Source organism: Ursus americanus, chromosome 1 (genome assembly GCF_024610735.1).
Source record: "Ursus americanus isolate L20-20 chromosome 1, mUrsAme1.1.p, whole genome shotgun sequence".
NCBI lineage: Eukaryota > Metazoa > Chordata > Mammalia > Carnivora > Ursidae > Ursus > Ursus americanus.
In genome coordinates this window covers 78,263,801-78,290,796 of record NC_142127.1, presented here as the reverse complement: position 1 = coordinate 78,290,796, position 26,996 = coordinate 78,263,801, and the positions used below count along the sequence as shown (strand labels likewise).

Here is a 26,996-nt window from a genome sequence, read left to right as displayed (position 1 = left end):
CTTAGAGAATTCCAGTATACAATAAACTTGTTTTTCTCTTTTAAAATACTTCAGTTTTACAAAATGAATACTTTGGGTAAAAAAAAAAAACCCTACAAGAGTTAAAACACCAACTGTCATATAAGAATCACAGCCTAGCGGCACCTGGATGGCTCAGTTGGATAAGCGTCTGACTATTGATTTTTGCCTCAGGTCATGATCTCAGGGTCATGAGATCGAGCCCTGCATTGGGCTCACACTCAGCTTGCTTAGGATTCTCTCTCTCCCTTTCCCTCTGCCCCTCCTGCCCCATTCACGTGCACACTCTCTCTCCCTCCCTAAAAAATAAATAAATAAAAATAAAATCAGCCTATGGAAGTATGATTGCTAATTATTATTTCTAGAATGGATTTCTTGAAATCAAAAATTAGCTCAGCAATCCATTGTTGAATGCATACTATGGGCAAGACAGTGAGCATTAGCAAATTTGCTGTCAGATACACCTAACACCATAGGATCACTGGGGAAGGGGACTAGATAAAGTCCTGCTAACCAGGATGGATAATGGCCAGAGGAATCACATAAAGACAAAGAGGCTGACTTGGAGAGGTCTAGAAGTGGTCCATTCAGGCATATTCCATTAGCAGCACAGGCCATGGCAGTGAGGAATGCAAAGACAGATGAGTACTTGAAAGGTAAGATATACTATGTTCAAGGAAAATTCCCTGTAATTAGACACATGGGGCTGGAGATGGAGCCAGGAACCAGTGTTCTGGGTATGACCTGTCAGAAATAGGCAAGTTCCACTATATCAGTGCTCTAGTCTAAGACAACATGGTTCAAGCTGAGGCCTGCATGAGACTGAGGGTTCTAGGCCATGCCACTGGGCTGACCAACCCCGGAGTAGAAACCAACAAGGCAGGGATGTAGTCCTTTGTTTAAGAGTCATGGTTACCCAGAATTCCATAGGTTTGTTGAATTCTGTGGTTGGACCACCAGATGCCAGATGTGGAAAGCACTTATACAAAGATTACCAGTGTCAGGGGAGAGACTCTTGAAAGTCAGTCTATGGGGCGCCTGGGTGGCACAGCGGTTAAGCGTCTGCCTTTAGCTCAGGGCGTGATCCCGGCGTTATGGGATCGAGCCCCACATCAGGCTCCTCCGCTATGAGCCTGCTTCTTCCTCTCCCACTCCCCCTACTTGTGTTCCCTCTCTCGCTGGCTGTCTCTATCTCTGTCGGATAAATAAATAAAATCTTTAAAAAAAAAAAAAAGAAAGAAAGTCAGTCTAATTTTGTGTTTAGTGCAAGAGACCAGGACCAGGAGGAACCTGAAAACTGGGTTACATTTATGAGGAGATAAAAGGGGAAGGTAGAGGGAAGAAAAATGAAGCAAAGACAGAGATACTGAGAGGAACACAAAAATTCATAAGACATGGTTCTTATACTCGAGGTGGTGCAAGACCAGTGGAAAATAGCAAGATGATCCAGGCCAACTCTAATGCAAGTCTTGAGGAATCAGGCCTGGCCAATAAGTTTTCTGTGTGACCCGAGCAGGTTGAGCTGAGAAGATGCCAGGTGAGCTGGAGTCAGAAGGAGTGAGAGTGGCCTAACACGTCCCTGCGTCTGCAGTTATTGCGGCGGTGCCTTGGCGTCTTTGCTCATTTTTAACAATGGAAGCACTATTATCTGTATAAATGTTAAATGCCCAGGTTTTTGGATAATTCTCTTGTTTTTGTGTGTGTGTGTGAATTTCTTCCTCTACTTCCCTCTACTCACGTCACAATAGAGAGAAGGAAGCTGTAACTGAAAATGGTAAAACAAAATGAAGGGGAGAAGGTAGGATAAACAGGAAAACATGTTCTGATAGCAAGTTCCAATTAACTTGCCAAAGAGTCTTTACAAAAGTGTTTGAGCAATCATATCAAGGTAGACATGAAAGGCCCTACTGGGGGGAAATGGCAGAGGCATGAGAGGCATGGAGGACATGGTGTGCGAGTCTGGTATATAGTGTTTGGGTCAAAGTTCTAGGGAATTGGTCAAAGCCACTCCTTTCATTTTACAGTCCATCTTCATCATAAAAGCCGTTCTTTCATATACTTTGAAAATTCCAGGAGGCAAAAGGAAGGCAGAACAAATCTATGATATTGATTTTCTACTATACATTGACTAGAGTTCAAATTTAAAGTGGAAAATTATAGTCCCTGGGGGAGAAGAAGCCTATCAATGGGAGGAACTAATACCGAAAGCCCTAGAATTAGGGTTTTTACTGTTCACTGGTGATTTTGTCTGTAATCAGAGTTACAATCATTATTTTTGGTCAATGTGCCCTCCAGATGTCTCATTCTGGAGGTTTGAACTTATATAATTTTTTTAAGGATTTTTTTGTGGGCAAGTGGGGTGCTGCTTTTAGTCATTCTCTGCTGAGACATTTCTACTTTCATTCCTGGAGCTATATGGCTTTTTTAGATACCAAAAAAGCCTTAAGAGAATATATGGCAGCTCAAGCTAAGGCAAACACAAAAAAATTGAGGTAATAGAAGAGTTCACTCAACTTTTCTCTTAGAGCTCCCACTCTTTTATACGTTCTTCTAATTTGTAATATACTTTTTTTTTTTTAGCTTATGGTATTACAAACAAAGTTAGTTTTTATTTTGTGTTTTCAATCAATTTTTATGACTATAGTAGCATATAAACAAAGGGTAGGGAGAGACGGAGGGGGAGGGTCACATACGATTGAGAATGCAGACTAGGGTGATCCACTGTCCTGATTTGCTTAAAATTGAGCAGTTTCCCAGGGCTTTCCCATGGGGTTTTTAGTGCTCAAACTGGGATGAGTTCGTTATGCTAACACAGAACAAAGGACACACTGAGTATGAATATGCTTAAAGGCCAAATTTTCACTTTGCCTCTGATTAAGTCTTCTGTTTTGGTGAATTACATGTTGGTAATCTTGGGCTGTATCTCTCAATTCAGTGTGATTTCACTTTGTTAAACTGATTTTCAGATTACCAGCCCTTATCTATTTTAGTCTACGGACATGTGTGCACTATAATCATTTACAGCCAATGGCCAAGTAGTTGATCATCACAATGATCATTTATACACATATTGCAAGTGTATACAAGGTGTGTATCTCCCAGGCAAAGGAAAGCTTTCATTCAAGAAGGCAATTGTACAACTAGGTGTAGACATCCCACTTTCAGTATTTCTATCAAGTACACTGCAAATAGTTTAACCATAGTTTTATGGGATTCATGGATGCTCCACTTATTTAAAAGGAACTTAATACATTTAATGTTACGTTAATATTAGAACTTCTATGCCCTACCATCCTTTAAGGAAAGATTGCAGGTGCCAGGAGAACACCTCTGAGTTGTTCACTGTGCTTACCCCCAAACTGAGCACTGAGACTGTTACTTATAGGACAATCCATCAATATTTGTCCAATGAGTGAAAGAAGATGTCAGCGGGAAAAAAATTGGCTGTATACTTACAACATGTTTATTGTATAGTTACCGGTGGCTTGCTCAAAAGTACTGAATAAATTGCTTCAGAAAAGATTCAGGATTATTCCAGTCAACCTAGAAAAGCAGCCTGGAAATACATATAGAAAATCCCTGTATTTAAAAAAAGCCCCAGGGTAGGTTTTTTAGGGGTGAAGAAGTAGAGAGGGTATACATCTGAATTCTAACCACAATCATGGCCATAATCTCACCATTTGGCTCTTAATTTTAAATCCCACTTTCATTGCTAATCATTTCGTATTTATGGGTCATCTTAATTAGATAGTGAGCCTAAGCAAAAGGTTCATGTCATGTATTTTTTTTTCTGGGTTTCCCCAGAGTAGTATTTAATAGATATTCAAGTAATAAACTGATTGGCAAATTTTCTCATATCACTTTAGATGGATATTTATCCTTCCTACTTTTAAAATACTTAAGGGAGGTCAATTCTACAACCTGTTCAGAAACCTCATTCCAGTGCTTAACAACTGTCTCCTTTTTTATGTCTAACCTCATTTTTTTCTAATAAGGATTTTGGCCCATTTTCTCTAGCTCTGTCCTCAGTGGAGATGGAGAACAGCTGGTTACTATTACCACTTAGCTCATCCTTCAACCTTTTCTTCAAGCAGAAATTAAAAAAAATAATTAACTCCCAATGCAGTTCACCCTCTTTCTTATTTTTGAACCACTTTCCCTGTTTTCATTATTTTCAGTACTATTATCTAGAAGGACTAAAGGGCACAACACATTAATATCCGAATAAGTTGACTCCGATGGGCACACCATCTGGGCCGTCGGTCAGTCAGCACAAGCTTAGTAAGGGCCAACGCTGAGCAAAGCACTGTGAGGAAGCCCTTTTGTTTAGAGGAATGTCTGACCCCACTGAGGACAGGAGACACACATGTAAAGCCTAAACTAAACCCCAAGTCTGCCTATGGGAAGTCCGAAATGAGAAGACTTGGGATGTAGGAGTTTTGAAGAGAAAGAGAGAAATGCAGGTCAAAGAAGGATACATAAGGGGGATGGGGCTTAAGGTGGGCTTCAGAAGTCTGGCAGGACTCAGAGAGAGAGGGACAGAGGGGGTAGAGAGGACGGGAGGAAGGGGGAGGAAGAGAGAGAGGGGAGATCATCCTAAAAGAGGGCGCCATCTTAGCGCTTCGCAAAGCTTGTTTTGAGTAATAGTGAGTCATCTGATTAGAGTGGTGAGTTTGCACAAAGGAACAGTTAAAAACAATAAGAGAAAAATAAATTGGGGTAAGAATACAAAGGGTATTGAATGCCAACCTCAATAGTTTGAACTTTAGGAGTTCACAGCTCCCAAGTGGGGGTTCCCAGGATGGGCTGCATCAGAACCATCAGAGATACCCAGATGTCATCCTAGACCTACTGAGTTAGAATCTCTGATGTAAGGTCCAGTAATCTCTAATTTTAACAAGCTCTGTAGAGGGCTCTAGAGGACAGCTGGATTTTTGAGAATGACTTGGTAACTGGTAACATCTTGGCTCCTAGAGCAGAATAGGTTATATTTTCAGAACATTCTATGTGTCAGGCATTTTGCATATATCATCGGAATCACTCTCAAAGCAACTCTATTAGGTAGATGTCATTATTATTCCAGGTTTACAGAAGAGGAAACTGAGCACAGAGTAGTTAAGTAGGTGCTGAAGGACCGACAGCTACAAAGAAATGGAGCTGGGATTTGAACCTAAGTAGATTTGATCTCAGAGGATCTGTTCCTGGCCACTAGGCTATAAGGCGTTTTAGTGCAGAAGGTTTTCATTAAATAGCTGATACCCGAATGAATAAATGGCTGCTGGCTCTGTCTAGATGAACTGGAATTGAGGAAAGGAAGAAAGCAGGCAGCTAGGAGTTTGTTGAAACGATCTAGTCATAAACAACAAAGGCCATGGTTAGCGAACGGCAGGGAGACGGAGAAAGCGTCAGAGATGTCAAAGACAGCATTTTGCAAGCATCAACAGGAGTGCTGGCTAACGGAGGGGAGGGAAAAGCAAGAGAGTGGCATCTCGGACGGACGCTGCAGGATTCCCGGCAGTGCCTCCTACAGAGTCAGGAACATCAGGATGAGCTGGTGACTTAGATGGGTGGATGACGAATTAGATTTCAGCCACGTTGAAGCTGAGGTTGGGGCAAGGCCACCATGCAGAAATGATCAGCATCAGGCTGGAGAAGCAAAATTGGATTGTCTCCAAAATTCCGTTAGATATTATTTAGCATGGTTGCGATAATAGTCCTAGATGTGCAATCCAATAATATTTGTGTATCTCCTATCCATTTTTCAATTTGTGTATCTCCTATATCTATCTGTAATTGTTCTGGGAAGCCTCTTTCTTATATGGTTTTTATGCCAAAGATTCAGGGTCTTTTCCCTTAATTATGAATCATCTCATGTTATTAAATTGCTGTTTCATATATTGACTTGAGACAGGAAAATCCAATGAATAGCAAAAATAAAAAAGTATGGGTTCTACAGGGTGTATGAAAGTACATACAGAACTGTGGCTGGTGTCATTGCATTTTTAGACGCTAATACAGTAGCGGCGAAGATTAAGAGGGGACTTGGTATTGCTATCAGTTCAAAGTCTGGCTCTAGGCAGGTGGATTCACTTCTCAATGTCTCATTCTTTATTACCTGCAAAGTAAAGCTACTATTTGCCACCCTCATCGCCCATACATCTTAAAGATGGATGTTGGTAAATTACATTGAAGTTCTCAGATAAAAGGTGCTAAACAAAGAACTAATTTCATTTTTCCCTCAAGCAAATTATTAAATCTATACATGTCATTATCTAATAGTATTAAGTAAACATTGCACAAGGACATGACATTGTGCTGGACATGGTACAAAGCAAATTAGGCAAATGCAGTCTCAACTAGGATCTTGTGTTTATATATATGAATAAACCTGTTAATATGTTTTATTAGTTATTTAATATGAGTATGCAAATAGGTCCATTAGGAAATCCTTTGCATTTTCTTAATCCAGCATTTTAAATGATTATATTTCACCTTAAATGCTAATGAAGTTTATTTATTAATGTGTATCTTCCACTTTAGTGCCTGTGAAAGTTCTTTATAGCATATCAATTTCTTTAAAAGTTAAGCCGATTTTTTTTTCCACTGGACTTTTGTTCTGATCTGTTAACAAATCTAAACCTCATTATCCAAGAAAAGTAATGAGATAAAGGGGTCTATTTTTCTTCGGTGCTCTTTCGTAATTCACATTAACGTTAATGGGAGTTGTGCACGCATATTAAGAGAAGAAGAGAACCCTAATTAAACAAATCAGCCTTTTGGTTGACACTCTACGCGATCATTTGTTATTATGAAAAGTATGAGAAAACCATCCTGCTTTGGGCAGCCATAAACAGAGCTCCAGAGGGATCGAGCTTCCATACGGTAGGAGAGGAAGGCGATGAACAGCAATCAGCTTTTCAAATGATTTTGAAAGCAAGCTACCCATACATTTGTATACTAATTAACTCCATCTATGCCCCTCGCCCCTCTATGAACATATACTCGAAGAAAACAGACAGAATGATAAACATTTGCAGACATGCGTGACAGCTGAAAAAAATTATTAAAGTCAAACACCAAACAAACTCTGCATGCTGGGCACTGTGGTGGCTCATTTGCCTATGTACTCAGCCTATCAGACAAGCAGCCCGTCTCTCTCTGGGTCTTCTGTCATGTAAGAAATAAATGCTGGCCACACAACCCTAAATTTGTCTGATCCAAATTTAACCTATACCCTTTAGTTACCATACTTGCCTCTACCCTCATCATTTTCTCTCACTTGCCCTATTTACTGAGGCTCTCCCTCCACTTCTTTACATTCTCCTGTTTGCAATCTATTCCTATTATGATGCTAATTTTCCTCTCTGGTGCTTAGTTGCAAACGAACAAAGCTAGGATGTATAATACATAAATATATAAATATTATCAGCGATCACACCACTGGGTTTAATGGAAGTCAATATCGGTATATTACACTCTCTACTTTGCAATTCCATTATGGGCTCAACACTGCTGGTCATAAAAAGTAGCATTCTGAGCCCAGGCCTGTGATAGTAGTAATGAAAAAAAAAGGGGGGGGGTCATTGCTCTTCCTAACTCGAATGAAAAATTAAAATTGCTAGGGCACTTAGCTCAGAGGGAAATTGGCAAATTAACAAAATGAGGAAACAAAATATTCATGGCTCATATCGTAAAAGAGAAAGTAAATAATTTAAGATGGACTGTGAGGTGAGAAAATTCAGTTACCAAAAAGACAAAAAAGGAGCCTAACAAAATTTCAATGTGTTTTCAGCTTCTATCCCTTTTCCGCTCAATCATAGTGAGCCATGGAGGAGGATGGATGGTTGCACCTGTGAGTAGCCTTTGACATGCAAATTTATTTTTTTGCCAGTCATATATTTCTCTCAGGCTCAATATATGCAGCCATTTTGCCCTGACTTGTAAGGTTCCCTGGTTTCAATGTATTTCTATATACAGCTTGCAGCTGAATTAAGAACTTTGACCTACTTCGGCTTTCATTTTTCATCTGAAATTTCATGTTTCAAACTGGCCTCTACTTCATGAAGCAAAGCACCTTATCTCTAGCCTGTTGTTGGCCTTTTGCCTTTGGGGAAATGACTGTTAAAATTTCATTGGCCTGGCTACATTAGATAGGTTGCCCTTCATACCCATAAAGTTGAAGGGATACCCAGATATTTTACGACCACTATCTAGAAAGAGGTAATGACAGGCACAGCCACATTACATTTATTGTACATGAGACCTATAACAGCCGTTATGGGATCAAGGTAAAGAGGAGAAATGTACGACAGATGTCATGCTCCCTGGAGATTTAAGTATTCAGTCTCTATCTAACCTAATTTAAAAATCAAGTCAAAATGTATCTTTACGGGTAACGTATTATAAGACAACTTCCAAGGCAGCCCAATGAAATAACTATGAGCCATGCATTGAGAATATCAAGTCAAAAACCCATCCATACACTCTGGTCAAAAATACATGAAGGAAAAAAGTAGAAAAGAAAAAAAAACCCTGCTCCTCCATCTGAATCCCCTTTCTATTTGTATTCAATGCCACCAAATTATTAGATAACCTCTGAAAATAGTTCAAGGTTATATTTAGAAAGGAGTGACCCAAAGCTTATAAAATAGAAAGGATTGAATGATTTTAGTTATGTCATTACTTCTTACGGCTTATTAAGAAAACTGTCCAGTCTAAAGAACACACAGCATGCTCACCTGAAATACAAAATAGCAATTAGAGGATAAATTTAAAAATTGAAACAGAAATTTAGGGGGCTCCAAGTCAAAGAGTGATGGCTGGCTGGCTGACTGGGGCCCTGCGGGAAGACAAGAAGTAAAGCCTACCAAGTCAGGCACCATACTGACAGCTTTGCTTACATAAATTAACTTCAACTTCACAACAGCTTGGAGAGGATGTGTTATTATCCCCAATTCACTGCTGAGTATACTAAGACTCAAAGGGATTCATGAAAGCCACAGAGGTTGTAAGGGACAGGTTTTTAACTAGTTGAATACAAATTTAATGGTGATGATGTCTGTGTTGTTTGTGGTGGAGGAAGAAGGGGTGTGTGTGTGTGTGTGTGTGCATGTGCGTGCGTGCGTGTGTGTGTGTAGAAGTGTTCTTTTTAAAATGATCCACGGCAAGATATCATTATATAGAGTTGCCTCGGTTTCAATAAAATAGAATCTTTTAGTATAAAACAAATGAAACATAGATGCTTTAGCCCTTGCAAAGCTTAGAAATAAAAAGTTGATGCCTTTAGATTTAAAAAAAAAACCTATGCCCTCTTAGGGTTCATAATCTAGTCTTCTCTATGTAGAAACTGAACCAGTGTACCATTGAGGTATACCTACGTCAGCTGAGTTAAGAAGAAACAATGAGAGTATCCAACTGGGGCACATGGATGGCTCAGTCAGTACAGCATGTGACTCTTGATCTTCCGGTCGTGAGTTCAAGCCCCACATTGGGTGTGGAGCCTATTTGAAAGAAAGAAAAGAAGAAAAAAAAAAGAATAGAAAAAAGGAACATCCCACTGATGGGCCAGGAGGAACAGAGTGGACACACACAGCTGCAAATCTAGTGTGTCATTCAGATGAAAGCCCACGTGTCTTCAGAATGTTTGCCTCAGGTGTAATAGGGCTTTGCGTACTAAAACAGACACAATTTGGGTTAGCGTTTTGTTACAGCTTTATGTGAAGTTGGTTTAAAAATAACCTTATATTCATATGCTGCAAAAAAAAAAAAAAAGAGCAGGCATAAAGCGATTTGGCGTTAGTACCACAGCATGCTCGGTTCTGATAACAACTCTGCTGAAATTCAGTGTAGCCTGGGCAGAGGCAGTTAGTCACTGTGGAGAAGAGGACGCCATCCCTTCTCCCTCCGCCTGCCTCATAACACACCTACTACAGTCCGAAATAATCTCAATCATTTTGAGTTAGTGTTTATTCTCTCCTCGTCACTGGGATGCAAAGTACACCAGAGCCGTAGCCTGGATGGCTTGCTCGGCACCAAAGAAACTGACTATTGATTCCCTCAAGTTGACAAGGTAGTGCTTTGTCCCAGAGGGAGCCGAGGCGGATGTCCCACCTCTCCCTGGGAAATCCATTGCTACCAGTACTTTACATGTTTATGTGATATTTTGCTTGTTTTGTTTTAAACTCACTGAAAGAAATTCAAAAGTCTTTGAGTTTTCCTTCCTTTTTTAAGACCACAAAAAAAAAAAAAAAAAACCCAAAACAAACAAACCATAAAAGCAAGGTCTTCAATGTATGCCCGGGGTCTAGAACAGTGCCTGATGCAAAATAAGCATTCAGTAAATAATGTGGAATAAACGAAGACTAATTATGAGGGTGCTTGGCAAAGAATAAACATTCAACGTATGTTATTAGTTAACGACTAGGGGCAGACAAATTTTTAAAAGAGATGAAGTTTTCTATTGGCAGGTATAGCACTTTGTTATTTGTTAATCCATTAAAAAGGAATTTACTAGCACAATTCCTTTAGGTACCAAAGCACACAAAGGGTGTAGAAAAGGTACTTGATCAACATCAAGGTTTTCCACTCAGGGTCCAGCACAAGGTGAAAATTCAAAGGTCTTTGATGTGAGTAGCCTAGAATATCAAAAGGAAACGACAGCAACTATGACATAAAGAAATGGATTTTAAACACAGATCTACGACAGAATTCAGTTTAAAGAACGTAAAGATCCACATAGTTATTAAATAATTAAGAAATCAGGGACTTAATGCTGGGCTTTCTGCTCTAGACAGGGCAAGATTTTGTTAGCCAAAGGATATTTCTCTCCAGTGCTTAGAAAAGATCTGCTAGACCCCCAGGAAAACGCCTGAGGGCTGATAGCAATTGGCTTGTCTACTGAAGGGGTCTGAGCTTCACCCTTTGGCTGCAAGGAGCCACAGGCATTCTTTCTACAGGCTGGTGCCACGAAGAGTACAATGCCCTGGGGAAGGCAAACACATCTTGAAAAAACTTAAGCATCTTGATCCCCTGACGTCCTCTTTCAACAGCAGGTAAACAGAGGATTCAGGGAAACTAACAAAGTTGGTAGGTTCCTGATCTGCATCTTTTTCCATAACAATTCATCGCTTGTGTCAGAGCCACAGTTGAATCTACCAGGAGGAAATTCTGAAATCAGCAAAGCATTAAGCATACTGGAACCAGATGACACATTTAAAGATATGAATTAACGAGATTCCCCATAATTTTTTCAAAAGGATCAGGGGTAGGTCAAATTAACTAATGAGCTAAACTGTATGACTACATATCAGTAACATGAATGGACCGGCTAATATCAGAAAAGCACACAACACTTAGCTTTTTATAAGCCGGAGCAAAGTCACTGCTAACACATTCGCACTTTCACGATGCATGGCTTGGTGAGGAGAGGGAGACCATTTCGGTCCCCGCTCATGCCTTTGGCCAGGTGCCACTGTCCATGGCACAACGTGCACTAAAGCTCCAGGTCAGGAGAGTGGCTGTGAAATGCAGATAATGGAAAAAATAATATATATCGAAGCCACACATCTACCTCCTAGAGAACCTTAAAGCCATCAATCTTTTTTAAATAAGAAAGAAACTAAGTCAATAGCATCTGAGCAGCAGATGAGAATTAAAGCAAAATCTGTTGGCTAATGGTAACAGCTTTTGTGTTCTTTGTTGTTGAAAATGTGCATACAGCAGCAACTCCAATATGCTCTCCAACTCAGATGCAAAGGCTACGGAAAACAGCTGCTATTTTTACACGGGAGAGAAAATCAAACACCACCTTTCAGATCTTAATTTTGCTAAAACAGTAGAAGGAAACAAAACAGAGTTGCTAGAGGTCTAAAGGATCTAGAACCTGTGATTTCCACCACAGGCAAATACAGCGAATATTGGACAACGAAAGGAATAGCGGGCTCTGTATTATGGGCAACAGAGTATGAATCTGCCAAATCGAGTCATCTGAAACCAAATATAAAGTGAAGGCTTACTTTAGTAATATTCTAGAAAATGGGATATGTGAAACTCTAATAGCTTTTGTATTTATAGACTACTCTAGTTAAATATGGTCTTTTTTTCTCTAACACCTTAAAGAGGAAATTGTTTCCTTATAAATTACGATGATATTGTAGAAGTACTACTAATAATTATAACAACTATGTTAGTTTTCTATTGATGCTGTAAAAAAAAAGTACTGTAAACTTAATGGCTTAAACAACAGAAATGGGCCAAGTTAAGGATTTGGCAGGCTGGGTTCTTTTCTAGAGACTCTTCAGACAGAAGCCACTCCTCTGTCCTTTCCAACTTTTAGAGGCTGCCCTCATTCCTTGGCTCATGGCCACCTCCCTCCATCTCAAAGCTGGCCACATTGCATTTCTCTGTACCTTTCCTCCACAATCACATCTTCCTCTTCCACTTTTACGGCTCCTCATAATCACTCTGGGCCAAGGAGTGAAATCCAGGATAATCACCTTCATCTTAAGGTCAGCCAATGAGCAGCTTTAATCCCATCTGCACCATAGCTCTCCTTTGTCATGCAACATCACACATTCACAGGTACTAGGGATTGGGATATGGACATCTTTAGGAGGCCTGTATTCTGCTTACCGCAGTAATTTACATCTATTGAATGTGTATTTCTTGCCAGGTGCTGTTCTATAAGCATGTTACATGTAACTAAACAAATACAATTCTCATAACACTGGTATATTCTATTATTATTCACATTTTTCACATGAGGAAACTGAGACACAGAGATTAAATGGCACGACGAATGCTACCTAGATAGGTAACTAGAAGAGCTGGGATTGAATTTAGCATTTCACATGCAGAGCCCACACTGTTAACCTCTGACCTCCATAAATTCAAAGGTAATACTCATCTATATATTTGGATCGTGTGTGTCATTATTATCAGGATGCGTAAAGCACAGCCCACAAATTCTGGCAATCGTTCTAATTACCTGGAAAAGGGGCAAGTTTAACATTCAAACGTCAAATGGGAAGACAGAGTCTATAGACACCACTAGGAAAAACAAACCAATGTCTTTTGAGAGATTTGTCCTACTGGTGTCAATATTATCTGTGTTACCTAAATGTGATTTTGCAGTTTCAAGGAGTCTCTCTCTCTCTTTCCATATTTATATATAATAATAGATTATATTTATATTCATATAATATATATGAATAACAGATATGAAATAGAAATTTCTGTTTCTGTCTGGAATTTCAGTTGAAAATCCCAGACTTGTGGCTCAGTCAGTTAAGTGTCCAACTCTTGCTTTTGGCTCAGGTCATGATCTCAGGGTCCTGAGATCTAGCCCTGCTTCGGGCTTCATGCTCAGTGCAGAGTCGGCTTGAGGCTCCCTTCCCTTCTGCCCCTCCCCCTCTCACACGTATGTGCTTTCTCTCTCTTTCTAAAATAAATAAACAAATAAATAAAATCTTTAAAAAAATTAAAAAAAAGAAAATCCCAAACTAAAAACATCTGGTGACGATTGCCACTTAGTATTCTTAAGACAGGTATCTCCCTAACAGACACGTGAAAAAACGTTCAAAATCATTAGCCATCAGGGAAATTCAAATCAAAACCACATTGAGATACCACCTTACGCCAGTTAGAATGCAAAAATTGACAAGGCAGGAAACAACAAATGTTGGAGAGGATGTGGAGAAAGGGGATCCCTCTTACACTGTTGGTGGGAATGCAAGTTGGTACAGCCACTTTGGAAAACAGTGTGGAGGTCCCTCAAAAAGTTAAAAATTGAGCTACCCTATGAGCCAGCAATTGCACTACTGGGTATTTACCCCAAAGATACAGACGTAGTGAAGAGAAGGGCCATATGCACCCCAATGTTCATAGCAGCATTGTCCACAATAGCTAAACTGTGGAAGGAGCCGAGATGCCCTTCAACAGATGACTGGATTAAGAAGTTGTGGTCCATATATACAATGGGATATTACTCAGCCATCAGAAAGAACGATTTCACAACATTTGCTGCAACATGGACGGGACTGGAGGAGATTATGCTAAGTGAAATAAGTCAAGCAGAGAAAGACAATTATCATATGGTTTCACTCATTAATGGAACATAAGAAATAGCAGGAAGATCGGTAGGAGAAGGAAGGGAAGAATGGGGGGGGGGAACAGAAGGGGGAATGAACCACAAGAGACTATGGACTCTGGGAAACAAACTGAGGGCTTCAGAAGGGAGGGGTGAGGGATTGGGATAAGCCAGTGATGGGTATTAAGAAGGGCACAGATTGCATGGAGCACTGGGTGTTATACGCAAACAATGAATCATGGAACACTACATCAAAAACTAAGGATGTACTGTATGGTGACTAACATAACATAATAAAAAATTATTATTAAAAAAAAAAAGACAGATATCTCCTAAGAGTTGAATAAGAGGCAGCCAACATCACCTTCCATCCCTCACCTTCAGCCCCTGGAAAAAAGAAGGGTAGAGACTGAGAGAGCAATTTTCTGCGATGGAAAGTTGTAGGAGTAAAGAAAGTAATGGAACCGGGTGCTTCCCCCTCTGGCCGTCAACAAAATAAGCAAGGAGGCTGCAAGACTGCCCCTGAGAGAATTTGAAAGCAATTGTATGAAAGGAGACGGTCATCCTCCCTGTTTGCTTGAGACTTGCAAAGAGTTCCTGGTCCTCTCCCTTCCCCGGGAATACAAGCTCGGGTCTGGCATGTGGCTCTAGAGCTGAGGAGGCACGGAACAGGGCTTGACTCTGCCCGAGAAATCCGAACATGCCAGGCTGGTTGGGGCACCCCATGGCAGGATGAGGAGAGAGGGGAGCAATGGGAATGGGCTGTTTCTATCATTTGGAGGGGCAAGAGAAGGCAATTCCAGTGGGCCGAGTAGATGCTGCAGAAGGTTAGGCCACAGCTGTCTCCAACTGACACCTTCCAAGTCTATTGGGGCAGGGGGGACCCCAGGGTGGGTGCCTGAGGTCAGAGGCTAAGGATCAGAGGGCCTCAGGAGGTCAGTAGGGAAATGTTTCTCCTGTTCAGTAACTGGTGCAGTAGGGAGTCCCTGAAAAATCTACAAAAGTAGCCCACCAAAGGCCCCTGACAGGCAGATTAGACCAGATCCAGACACCAGTTAAATACAACTCCACCCTTGTTTTAATAATGCCCCACCCTTCCCCTGGGTCCAGAGACTGAGAAGCAGGAGAAGGTGGAATCCTGCCACCACATCACAGGGCCCTCCTTGGGTTGAGGCTTGAGGGGTAGGGACGGGAAGTTTTGATTAATATTAGATTGGCATTTTAGACCCTGACACAGAGGTGGTTTCAATATCGAAAGTGACCAGAACGCATCAGCTGGAGTGATGTCATCGAATCGTGGACATCATTTCAGCATCAACAAAGCAGATTTGGAATCAGCTGTAGGAGAGGAGACAAAGTTGCTTTCTGATCATGCCCCGTGGATGGGCTGGCTGCACCTGATATCTTGTCTCACAACCCCACTGAGTTAGGACAGCAGGTCCGCTAGCCTCACTTTGAAAGTGAAGACAGGAAGGCCTGGGGAAGTTAAGCAGCACATGAAGGCCGGCAGCTCACGTGTGGAGGGTCCTGGACCGAGCACGGGGTTGACTCCAGACCCAGTGACCTCTCCAGTGACCACAGTGCTTCTGCAGGTGCTCACGTGCTCTCAGGCGGGGCCGTGCACGCACCTCCAACTACAGGGCTGGTGAGTGAGGTCCGTCTATTCTGTCTTCTTCAACTCACACAGGGTGTTGTAGACGCAATGGGTGGGGACCCCCTCACCTCTTGCTTTCCCTACATGGACGGAAGACACATTTAATTCACCCGCATCACGCTTCGGTACCAAGGGCTGCGAGCACGGCCCAGGCCTCTACCAGGCATCAGCCTTCCATTCACAGCAAATTGATCATAGCCTCCTGTCATCACCAGGAGCCTGGGGAGCCAGCCAGGAAGGCTCCTTCTGCTTCTGAAGGAAAGGACCACGCACCCTCTCTGTTGAGATTTTTACGCATTTAGCTAAAAAGGAGGGAAAGCTTGCCATTTTTTTCTGGATACACACAGATGAGTGATTTCACCAGGAGAAACCAAAAAGCAAGACCAAGCCCGCTGTGCCTTCCCAGCATACCCTACCTCAGCATGGCACCGAAGCCTTTCTTCTTTATTTTCCTCTCTGGGTCTTCATTTTCTTCTTTCAGCTTTTTCTCCTTGACTTTCAGTTTGCCCTTTTCCTTCTTCTTCTCCTTCTCTTTTGGTTTTTTGATTTTCCTGGCTTTATGTTCTGCGTCCTCCAGCTCAGAGTTCCCCTGAGGGGCAGATTCACAATTCAGAGCTCCTTGGCCGGAGTGAGAGCTTTTATCAGACAGACCGTCTGTACGGAGAGAAAAATCAATACGTGTGGGTCAGGGGCACTCACAGTTAGTGTATCAAGAAAAGTTAAATGTAAAATACAGAGGCATGACTAAAACACTCCAGAGTTCTACCCTTCCATGTGGCTACTTGTACCCTTTGAAGAGACAACTGCCTAAATCTGGTTACTTCAAGGAAGGTTTGCTGTTGGGAGGAGGGAACAACTGGTTCAGCCAGTGGTATGAAAGGTTTGATACACGGTAAAACATGAAGAGCTCTGAAAGCCAGCTTGCTAACCTCGATCGGCTGCGAAAGCCCATATGCTGGCAAACAAACAGCAAGTTTATTTCCAGGGGAAGTTTCTGACGGCGTATGTAACCCAACTGCTTCTACCCAATTAATAGTCAGTCCTCAGGTTGAGGCTGCTTCTAATGACTCCAATAAGAACGTCAAGAAATGCATACTTAGTGCTCCTACCCTAAGGGGAAATGACAGTTGGTCCTTGTAGGAGAGTGAAGGAGAACATTTCTCTCGCGTTCACACTGTCAAATAAATTGCATATTGTGTTAGCCAATTCCATGTTCGTTAACCCAAAGGGCAAAACATATCAGGAAAATGAATTACTTCTAATATCAAAAATATAATTGTGATCCTTAAATCATTTTTCTTTGTCGTTAAGCACACATCCTTGCCTATGATTCGCGGATGATAATGAGATGAAGGAACCGGGTAAGGAAGCACTTTGTCCTACCAGCTTCTAGCTCTTCGGGCCCGTCATAGGACTTGTCAATGGCTGCCCGGAAACTCTCGTTGCAGCCGCGGCCGCGAACCATGTGCGGCCGGGGCCTGTGGAAGGGAAGTTCGTTCTTCCTGACCTCAGCAACCGCAGTCTGGAGGCTCTCCAAGGAACTGGACTTCTTCAAACCCAGGGTTGGACCGAAATCTTTGCTTGGCGATTCTGGAAAAGAAAGGGCAAAACATCACCCTTTCCCGAATGAGGCACAGTGTGGTGTAGTGGAAAAGTCTGTTGTTCCAAAAATATTTGTTTGGGCATCTTAAAAAAGGGGGTGTTGAGTGAGTAGGGTTTGGGGTTCAACCCCAGCTTTGCCAACTTCTTGTGATTTTGAACCGGTGGTTTGAGTTCTCAGAGCCTTAGTTTCCTTTTATGTAGAGTTGTGGTAAGATTTAAAATGATAATATGTATTAAATAAATATGCCTATGGGTATATATGCACGTACACAGATATATATGAATTTGAAAGTTTCTAGCGGTCTACAGAGATTGTACATGCACACACACACAGGGCATCTAGGATGATGAGTGTTTCTCTCACAATGCCCACCCTAAGCGCTCCCCACATTGTAGCTTTTTATTTTTAAGATCTATTTTTTTAGAGAAAGAGAGCTAGAGCTTTGGAGGGGGGAGGGGTAGAGGTAGAGGAAGAGAATCTCAAGCAGACTCCCCACTGAGCACGGAGACCAAAGCAGGGCTCAATCTCATGACCCTGAGATCATGACCTGAGCCAAAATCAAGAATCGGATACTCAACTGACTGAGCCACCCAGGCATCCCTACATTGTAGTTTTACTATGTCCATGACTATTTTTGTGATTATTGAGTAACATACTATGCATAGAAATCAACATTGAAATGACAGTAATTTTTATGATTAAACACTTTACTCTAGTGGCTATTAATGTATCATGAATGCAATTTATTTAGTCAATAAATAAATAAAGCAAAGCAAGAGAGAAAACAACTTTTCTGTGTCACTGCTCATTGTTCCAAATTGAATTTCTATTTGGGTATCTAGAAAAAGAGCAATTTTTAAATGTAATATATAATTCCAAAAAGAAGAAAATAAAACCCGAGAGAATTTTAGTAATTTGTTTTCTGATATATAATATTTTTCATTGGCACTCTTTGGCCATGTAGCTGCCCCCCTTCCCCCACGCCGTGACCTTCCTTCCCACCACAGCCAGGCTTCTGGTTGTCTACAGCAGGATGAGGCTATCTAAATGCCAGCAGCACAAAGACTATTTTATTTTATTTTATTTTATTTTATTTTATTTTATTTTATTTTTTTTTAAAGATTTTATTTATTTATTCGACAGAGATAGAAACAGCCAGCGAGAGAGGGAACACAAGCAGAGGGAGTAGGAGAGGAAGAAGCAGGTTCATAGCGGAGAAGCCTGATGTGGGGCTCGATCCCAGATCGCCGGGATCACGCCCTGAGCCGAAGGCAGACGCTTAACCGCTGTGCCACCCAGGCGCCCCGACAAAGACTATTTTAAAGAAGGAAGGAATTATATCAGGGCCCTTCTCCACCAGGGCTAACTCTCATGATCCTTTCCAGTTGCAAAGGAAGTTATCACCACGCGGGGGCTACATTTGCATTTCTGGGCGTAAACTACTTCGCAGTTTTTCAATAGATACAGACTGAGTACATACTAAGGATTATGTACATAAAGTACCTTACTCAAGGCCTCTTTTCCATATGTTCTAAATATGCTAAAAGTCGTCAGAATAATGATAATAATTCTAATAGCTAACATTGCATGACAAGCTTCGTCCCATTCTAAGTGCTTTACCTGTATAACCTTACTATAATCCTGACAGTTATTATTGTTAACCCCATTTTATAAATGAGGGAACTCACGCACAGAGCAGAGAAATAGCTGGTATAAAATCACACACCCACTCTACGTCAGAGCTGGGAACGTCCTCAGGCCGCCTCACTCTGGCATTTCTGCTCTGTACTGCCTGAAGATAAACTTGGCCGCTGCCCTCTCCTTGATTAGAGTCAAGCTACTTAAACTGGCCCACAGAGTCCTCATCTGGAGAAGAAGAGCATTTGTCCAGATTAGTGCTGATGAGACCGGCCAAGCAGGCAAACTCCAAAGATCAGATGTTGCTATAATTCTAGTTTCATCATTAACTTACAGGAGACAATTCTGCACTTGGAACAATATGCATGATGACAAAAAACACTGCATTTTATGGGCGACAGTGTATCTTTGATCAACACAAGAGATGAGATTAAGTGAAAAAAAAATTACAAGAAATTTCAGGGACAAATTTCAGATGCTACTCGCAAGTCACAAACACCGAGACTGTTACTGCTAAATCCACGAAGAGGCATACTTCTAATACTCTCAGGAAGGAAGGCAAGTTGAAGAAACAGGAATTGGATAAGATCGTTTCTGACAAGAAAACAAAAGGCAACATAGAGGTTTGGGGTATTGAAGCAACAGTAAAAGCTTTGGAGTTTACAGAAAATATTTTACACCATCAACCCCTAGGGACGTCTGACATGAAGTTTGGTGAAAACAAGAAGATGAAGAACACTATCTGAGAAAGCCTAGTTCCTCTGTCAACAATAGTAACCATCTTTTATTTATTAATTGCCATTCAGGAGATTATATTAGAGCCCAAACTGTAAGTATTCATGTCAACCTTGTGCGATAAATTCTAGGGAACATGAAAGAGAATAAATCATCCAAGATATAAGGCACGCTATCTAAAAGGAGCTCATCTGAAGCCCCGCAAGAAGTCATATTTGAGGAGGAACAAATACATTGTTACTCATCCTAAGCAAACTGAACATTAAGGATTCATGGATTTTGCTGGATTCATAGAGCCGGCAATTAATTCACTTTACAAAAATAAACAGAAGCCACAAATTAGAAGCACCAACTATTGTTGGCCAAAATGACAACCTAGCTATATTGGATGTAGTTCATAGGAAAATTAAAAGCAAAACTGGTTGAGTCCTAGGTTGTAAATGTGAACTCAGGGTTTTTCAGGCTTGGAAAAAATGTTTATATTTATTCCCGGGGAGTCAACAGGATGTAGCCATGGCAGGCTGAAGCGAGAGGAAAACCTGAAATCAAGATGACCTCTGCAAGGATTTGCAGGGGCACCGAACTGAAGTTCTAAATGAAAGAAGACTCTGATGTGGGCTTTGACCAGGGTTCCACATCTCCTCTAGGTGTCCCAGGGCTGCCGACAGAAGGACAAGTTCATGTTACTGGTTGCGCAAGGGATTATTATATTAATTGATGGGGGATCAGCACTAAATTCCAACAAGGCACTTGGAATGAAGTACCCTACCATGTAAAGATTGTACACAGTACAATAAATGGTCCCATTTAATCCCCCTTCCCTTATTCTTACCCTCACCAATTCAAACTTAGGTTGACATTACCTAGAAAATTCTGTAGCTTTTAGAATGGGAAGATTCACTGTCTATTTTTAGCCTAACCATTTACACAAATTATATTTTTTCTAGGCTCCCATTAAAAGTAGAGGTCTCTCTGAAGGGATAATGTAAAGTAATTAATCAAATTCAAAACCTCAGTCACTCTAGCCCATTGAAGTCACCCCAAAATACGATGACTCCTTACATTTCCCTCTGCAGTGGCTGTGGCTGATTTTAAGCAATTGTCTGAGAGAGTGATCTATGAATACCATGTGTTATCAGTCTCAGGGTGGGTGGACTCTGTCCAAATTTGAGCATTGACTGGTCCCATTTTGAGCATCTACAGAACTAATCTTACTACGATTGTTCAATGATTTCCAGGCCAACCTCACTTACTTGCCAATGCCAAGGAATAAATCTTCTTTCAAACTTTATTAGCAAAGCTTTATTTTTTTAACTTATGACTTCTATGTCCAGTGACGTGTTCTCTAAGATCCAGATAAACTCATCTTTCCATCAGACACATGAACTTGACAGACATAAACTTCTTTAAACAAAAGATAGAACAGTTATCCAGGGTACTAAAAGGGGATCTTACATGACAAAAATTATTCTCAAGGTCATATGATAAAAATATTCTTAAAGTTTCATGTGCCAAATTTTTCCTTAAAAGCCTCAAAAGGAGATATCACTGATATCACATTTTTTAAAAAGATGTTATAGCACTTTTGAAGATTCATCTGTTCCTAAAGGAAGGAAGGACTGGCTTGGCTGAGTTCCAGAAGCCTTCCCCACAAAGAGTAGAGGGAAATTTCAGGATCATGTCTTGTGGCCCACCAATCCTCAGACAGATCCACTACTCCCTGTCATCCAGAAAAATACAGTGTTATGAAGAGCATGGACACACACCACAAGACGAAAGATATAAAGGACTAAAGACTTCTCCATGTGAGAAATGGGCATGAAACAGGTGGCTTGAGAGCTACTGTCTACATCAACAGGTGCCATTACAAAACCGATCCTTCACACCCCAAGAAGCCGTTGCCTCCACCTTCTAGATAGAAAGTCCCATGTCAACATATTACAAAACAGAAAGTCCTTCCTGGAAGGTTGTTTGGATGAGGACCCTGGTTTCTCTGATTCAGTCTTGGACTCCTGCCCCATGGCTGCAAACTGCTGTTGGTTCCTTATGGGCAGGTGATTTGAATAATAGAGAACAAAAGTCTAGAGCATTGTTAATAGCGAGTAAGAGGGGAAGATGGGAAACATGCCAACAACCTTCATTCTGCCACTCATTTCCTGAGGATGAAGGAGAGAGAAACTCAAGCAGACCGCACAGAGTGTGGAGCCCCACATGGGGCTTGATCTCACGATTCTGAGATCAGGACTGAGCCCAAACCAAGAGCTGGATGCTTAGCCGACCGCACCGCCCAGATGCCCCTCCACCATTGCATTCTTTTTTTTTTTTTTTTTAAAGATTTTATTTATTTATTCGACAGAGATAGAGACAGCCAGTGAGAGAGGGAACACAAGCAGGGGGAGTGGGAGAGGAAGAAGCAGGCTCCTAGCACAGGAGCCTGATATGGGGCTCGATCCCATAACACCAGGATCACGCCCTGAGCCGAAGGCAGACGCTTAAAGAGTGAGCCACGCAGGCGCCCCCACCATTGCATTCTTAACTACAACCATTCCTTCCGCAAAAAGCTGAAAAGGGCTTCCTGAAGAAATAGCATCATTTCTTTTTTATTCAAAAATTGAACTGATTTTTTTAAACAACTCCTCACATTTTTTTTTTCTTTTGAAGTAGGGTATATGTACCCATCTGTTCACTGTATATAGAGACTATCATTGGGAAGACTGAGAGTGGAGTCTCGGTTGCCCTTTCCTTAAGGCTATAATCATTTAATTAGTCTGAGATTTCATCGGCAATATTTGAACTTCCCGTTCTAGCATTAAAATCTTGCAATAGAAGAACGCCTTAATCCAGAAGCCCAGTAATTGGATCTTTCATTATTGATGAAATTGCTTCCAATACATTCTTATTAGAACATAAGGAATTATTTTGGGGAAGGTATTCACTTTCAGATACGTGGCAAGTTTTTCTCCCAGCTAGAGCTTTATAATTAATAAATACTTATGATAAATTAAGAATAAATAATGTATTAATTTGCACATTTCAATAACATCAATGGCCCTCAAGGCATTTAGTGAAAATTAATTAAGTTAGTGCTCCTCCCTCTAAAATAAAGGAATTGTGCCCAGTAGTAAATTGGGGATCAGAATGATTGCAATGCTATTCAGGGGTCACAGCATGAAACTTAAGAAGGCCGGGAATTCGGCAAGATAGCTTGCTTTCATTACCAATTTGGCATTGCTGTATTATGAGCAATGAACGTGGGCAAATACAATAGAAATGCTTTACTTGCTTCATGGGGAGTTGTGATGTGAAATTAATAGCCTTAAAACTCTTTGAATGAAAAACTATTATAAATTCCAAGTAGGAAGTCACAACACCACTTTATTCTCCAATATATCCTGCTTTGTCTATTTTAGATTACACTTAACTGAAAATTTTGTATATTTGATTTTTTTAGTAGTTTCCCTAGAGGCAAAATGTCTTATGTGCTTTAATAGATATCATTGCAAATCCATTAGCCTAGAAAAAAAGTTTCCCACGATATCCAAATGTATAATTTCCCAAATTATGTTATCTGTGCTAACTGTGTCCATAATGGGCCTAATTACCTTCTTGCCTATCTCAGTTTTCCAAATATTGATCATCATTCCAAGCTTATCACTGTGCCCCATTTCCTATTCATTACCATAGGGCATAATGTAATCTGGTTTATACATTATCTGCTGTCACTTGGGTCTCAGTTCTTTTACTGGCAATTTCCAACTTCTCCACGAGCAGAGATTTTTCTTTTAAGTCTCGTAAATCCCAGGGTCTTTTATCATTTCTTGAAATTCATGTCAAATGTTCAATAATGAACTTCTCATTAAGATTCATACATTTGCATAATCTCTCCTACTCTGGCTCCAAACATTGTCTATTTTAAAGTGAAAATATCTAGAGAAAATATGGGAAGATTAGGTGAACAAATACAACACATTGCTTTGATGATGAGTGTGGGCATGGCCCTTCCAAAGTCTTCAAATCTTTGCCCAGTGTTGTTACACAATCTCATTGTTACTAAAAGTTCCTTCTTTTATAAACTGAAAGTTGAAATCTTATGCTCTATTTTGGTTCCTTTCCTGGACTCAAATTACACACAACAAATGGTAAGAACAGTGAACTTACTGTACCAAAAATGTTGTTGTGACACTTATTTTTTCATTTATTGTCTATTTCGTGTGTAAAGAAATGGAGTTTGGTTCAATTTAATGGGTAAATTATTTACTTATGTATGCATTTATCTATTTATTTATTAAAGATTTTATTTACTTATTTGTCAGAGAGAGAGAGCACAAGCAGGGGGAGTGGCAGGCAGAGGGAGAGGGAGAAGCAGGCTCCCTGATGAGCAAGGAGCCCGATGGAGGACTCGATTCTGAGATCCTGAGATCCTGACCTGAGCAGAAGATGCTTAATCGACTGAGCCACTAGTGGGTAAATTATTTAAAAATATGTATATATAACCATATTTCTGGGCAGATTCTGTTAAGGCAACTCAAGAACTCAGACTAACCCATTCCCAAGAGCCGGTGTGTTGTGATCTTTTGCTTTCCCTCTTATCTAGCTTATTAGGAAAACTCCTAGGTAATTAAAAACAACAACAACAACTCACAATCGGCATTCAAGATAATAATGAATTTAAAAATTGGATAAACGGCACTGGTCTCCAAAAGGGAAGATGGCTACTTAAAGGAAACCAAACCAAACCAAACCACTTTTATTATTTAACTGGGGGGGGGGGGGAGGCCTATTTGAGAGTCCAATAAACTGTCTAAAGTAGCAAGCTTTTCCACCTGTGAAACAGGATCAATAGGATCGATAAATGCCACCTATCATTTTCTTAGTCCTGTTGACTTGGCATCCTCAGCACAGGGAAGCACCACGTAAATATTTGTTGTAGGGATAAATGAAGGTGAAGGTCAGGGGTGGTTACAGCACGCAGATGCCCCTCTTCTCCAGGGCCGTGAGGCGGAACCAAATTTTATCAAGAGAAACATACCTCAGTTGCTTCACTTCCTCAAGCGCTCACACAGTGTCTTGTTCTTTGTTAATACAGCTCTTACGTTCTTTGGCGTCACTTTCAAGGGCTTAATCATTTCTGCCCTATCCAAAATTATTCATTTATCTTCTCAATGTTTTGCCTTTTTACAGTAGTCATGCCTTTTGCTTAACTTCTTTGTAATATTAACCTTTTCTGCCATTTCTACCTCGAGTGCACTTTAGTCTTGTTTTGACCCACTGCCAAGAACACCCCTATTTGTCTTCCAGCTCCTTCTTGTATCCCCCGGGAACAGGCTTTCACTCTGAACACAAACTACTTCTGTGATTCTACTCGCCACCCCACCCTTTCCTTTTACCGTTTACTCTTTGTGTGGCCGGCTTCAACGGCACATCTTTTTTCTGCTGTTGATTGTTGAGTGGTTTATGCCCTATGTAGTTGTATACAGTACTCTCAAAATAAAGTATAACATAGGGAATTCTAATAAGTCTCTTTAAAACCATTAGCATAACTAAAAGGTGAAACTGATGGATTTCTTGGATGAAGACACGCAAAGATGTTCTTACATGATGTTATGTAAATTGAGTACCTGTATTTTTTAGGGTCAAACATTATTTTTGCACTTTTGCTTTACCATTTTCTCCTCTTTTGATGGCTGATGGTACTTAAAAAAAAACACTTCAAATTCTCAGTTACTAAGTTATTTATAGAACTGATAAAAAGTGTGTTTTTCAGTTTGGTGTGAATATGAATAACAATCTCTCTATGGATATATTTTAAGCAAGATTTCAATCTAATGTTAAAGTGTCAAGCCAAAATTAAGTCACTATCAAGGAGTGTTTATTGAGTATGTTTTATGGCTCAGAACTGTGCTTGGTCCTAAAGGTAACAGAGGATAAGTATAATAGTAACTAACACTTCCTCGTTGCTTTATAATTTACAAAGTTCATTCCTATACAACATGAGATCATATCATACACCACTGATCTTATCCAAATTCACTTGTACATTCATGTCCAGAGAGAGCTCAAATGAAGAAGAAGGGTGTAAGGGCAGGACAAAATAAACTTATATAATGGGAGTAATTTCACTCACCATCCATCTCAGTGAGAGTAGGCTCTAGAATGAATGCATCTCAGAGGGCGGGTGTTTGGAGAAATGAACTGTTTTCTGTGAATCTCTGCTTTTACTTTTTACCCTGGGTAAACATTATATTATTTTTTATTGAGATACAATTCATACATAATATTGTGGAAGCTTAAGGGGTGCAAATGATGACTTGATACACATATATATTGTCAAATGATTACCACAAGAGGGTTAGTTATCACCTCACATAATTACCATTTTTTGGTGTGTGTGGTGAGAACATTTAAGATCTACTCTCTTAGCAACTTTCAACTATATACTACAGAATCCTTAACCATAGTTTCCATGCTGCACTTAGATTCCCAGAACTTAATCATCTTATAATTGGAAGTTTGTACCCTTTGACCAACGTTCCCCATGTCCCCCATCACTAGGGTCCTGGCAACCACCATTCTGTTCTCTGTTTCTATGAATTTAGCTTTTTACTATTCCACATATAAGTGTGATCATATAATATTTGCCTTTCTCTGACTTATTTTAACTTAGCATAATACCCTCAAGGTCCATCCATGTTGTTGAAAATAGCAGGATTTCCATCTATTTTACGGATGGATAATATTCCCGTGTGTATTTACACTGCATTTTCTTTATCTGTTCATTCACTGATGGTCACCTGGGTTGTTTCCATGTGTTGGCCATTGTGAATAATGCTGCAATGAACACAGGTGTGTAGATACCTCTTCAAAATAGTGATTTCATTTCCTTCAGATAGATACCATAAGTGGGATTGCTGGATCATACAGTAGCTCTATTTTTAATTTTTTGAAGAACCTCCGTACCGTTTCCCATAGTGGCTGTACCAATTCACATTCCCACCAACAGTGCACAAGGGTTGCCTTTTTCCCACATCCTTGCTAACACCTGTTATCTCTTGTTTTGCTAACAGCCACCATAACAGGTATGAGGTGATGATGGTCTCTGCTTGCTGCTTATGCCATGAGCTGCTTCTGTCATGAGGGAGGGTCATTCTTGAGTTTCAAGATTTCTATCTTCTATGGGTCCCCATGCTTAAACCCAAGTCAATCACTTCAACTGATGCTTGATTGAAGAAACTGCAGATAATTTTGAATTCCGTACTTTAAGG

General features: G+C 40.5%; 1 protein-coding gene across 6 annotated transcripts in view; it reads right to left on the bottom strand.

Annotated features, from left to right (window-relative positions):
- The window catches only part of PARD3B (par-3 family cell polarity regulator beta), a 980,330-nt gene that overhangs the window by 272,659 nt on the left and 680,675 nt on the right, over positions 1 to 26,996 (bottom strand). For all 6 annotated transcript variants that reach the window (XM_045806556.2, XM_045806555.2, XM_045806554.2 and 3 more), the window contains 2 exons: positions 17,142 to 17,348; positions 16,175 to 16,412 (listed from right to left, as the gene is read on the bottom strand). In XM_045806556.2, coding sequence (XP_045662512.2) covers positions 16,175 to 16,412; positions 17,142 to 17,348 — 445 coding nt within the window. The remainder of the gene's footprint in view (positions 1 to 16,174; positions 16,413 to 17,141; positions 17,349 to 26,996) is intronic.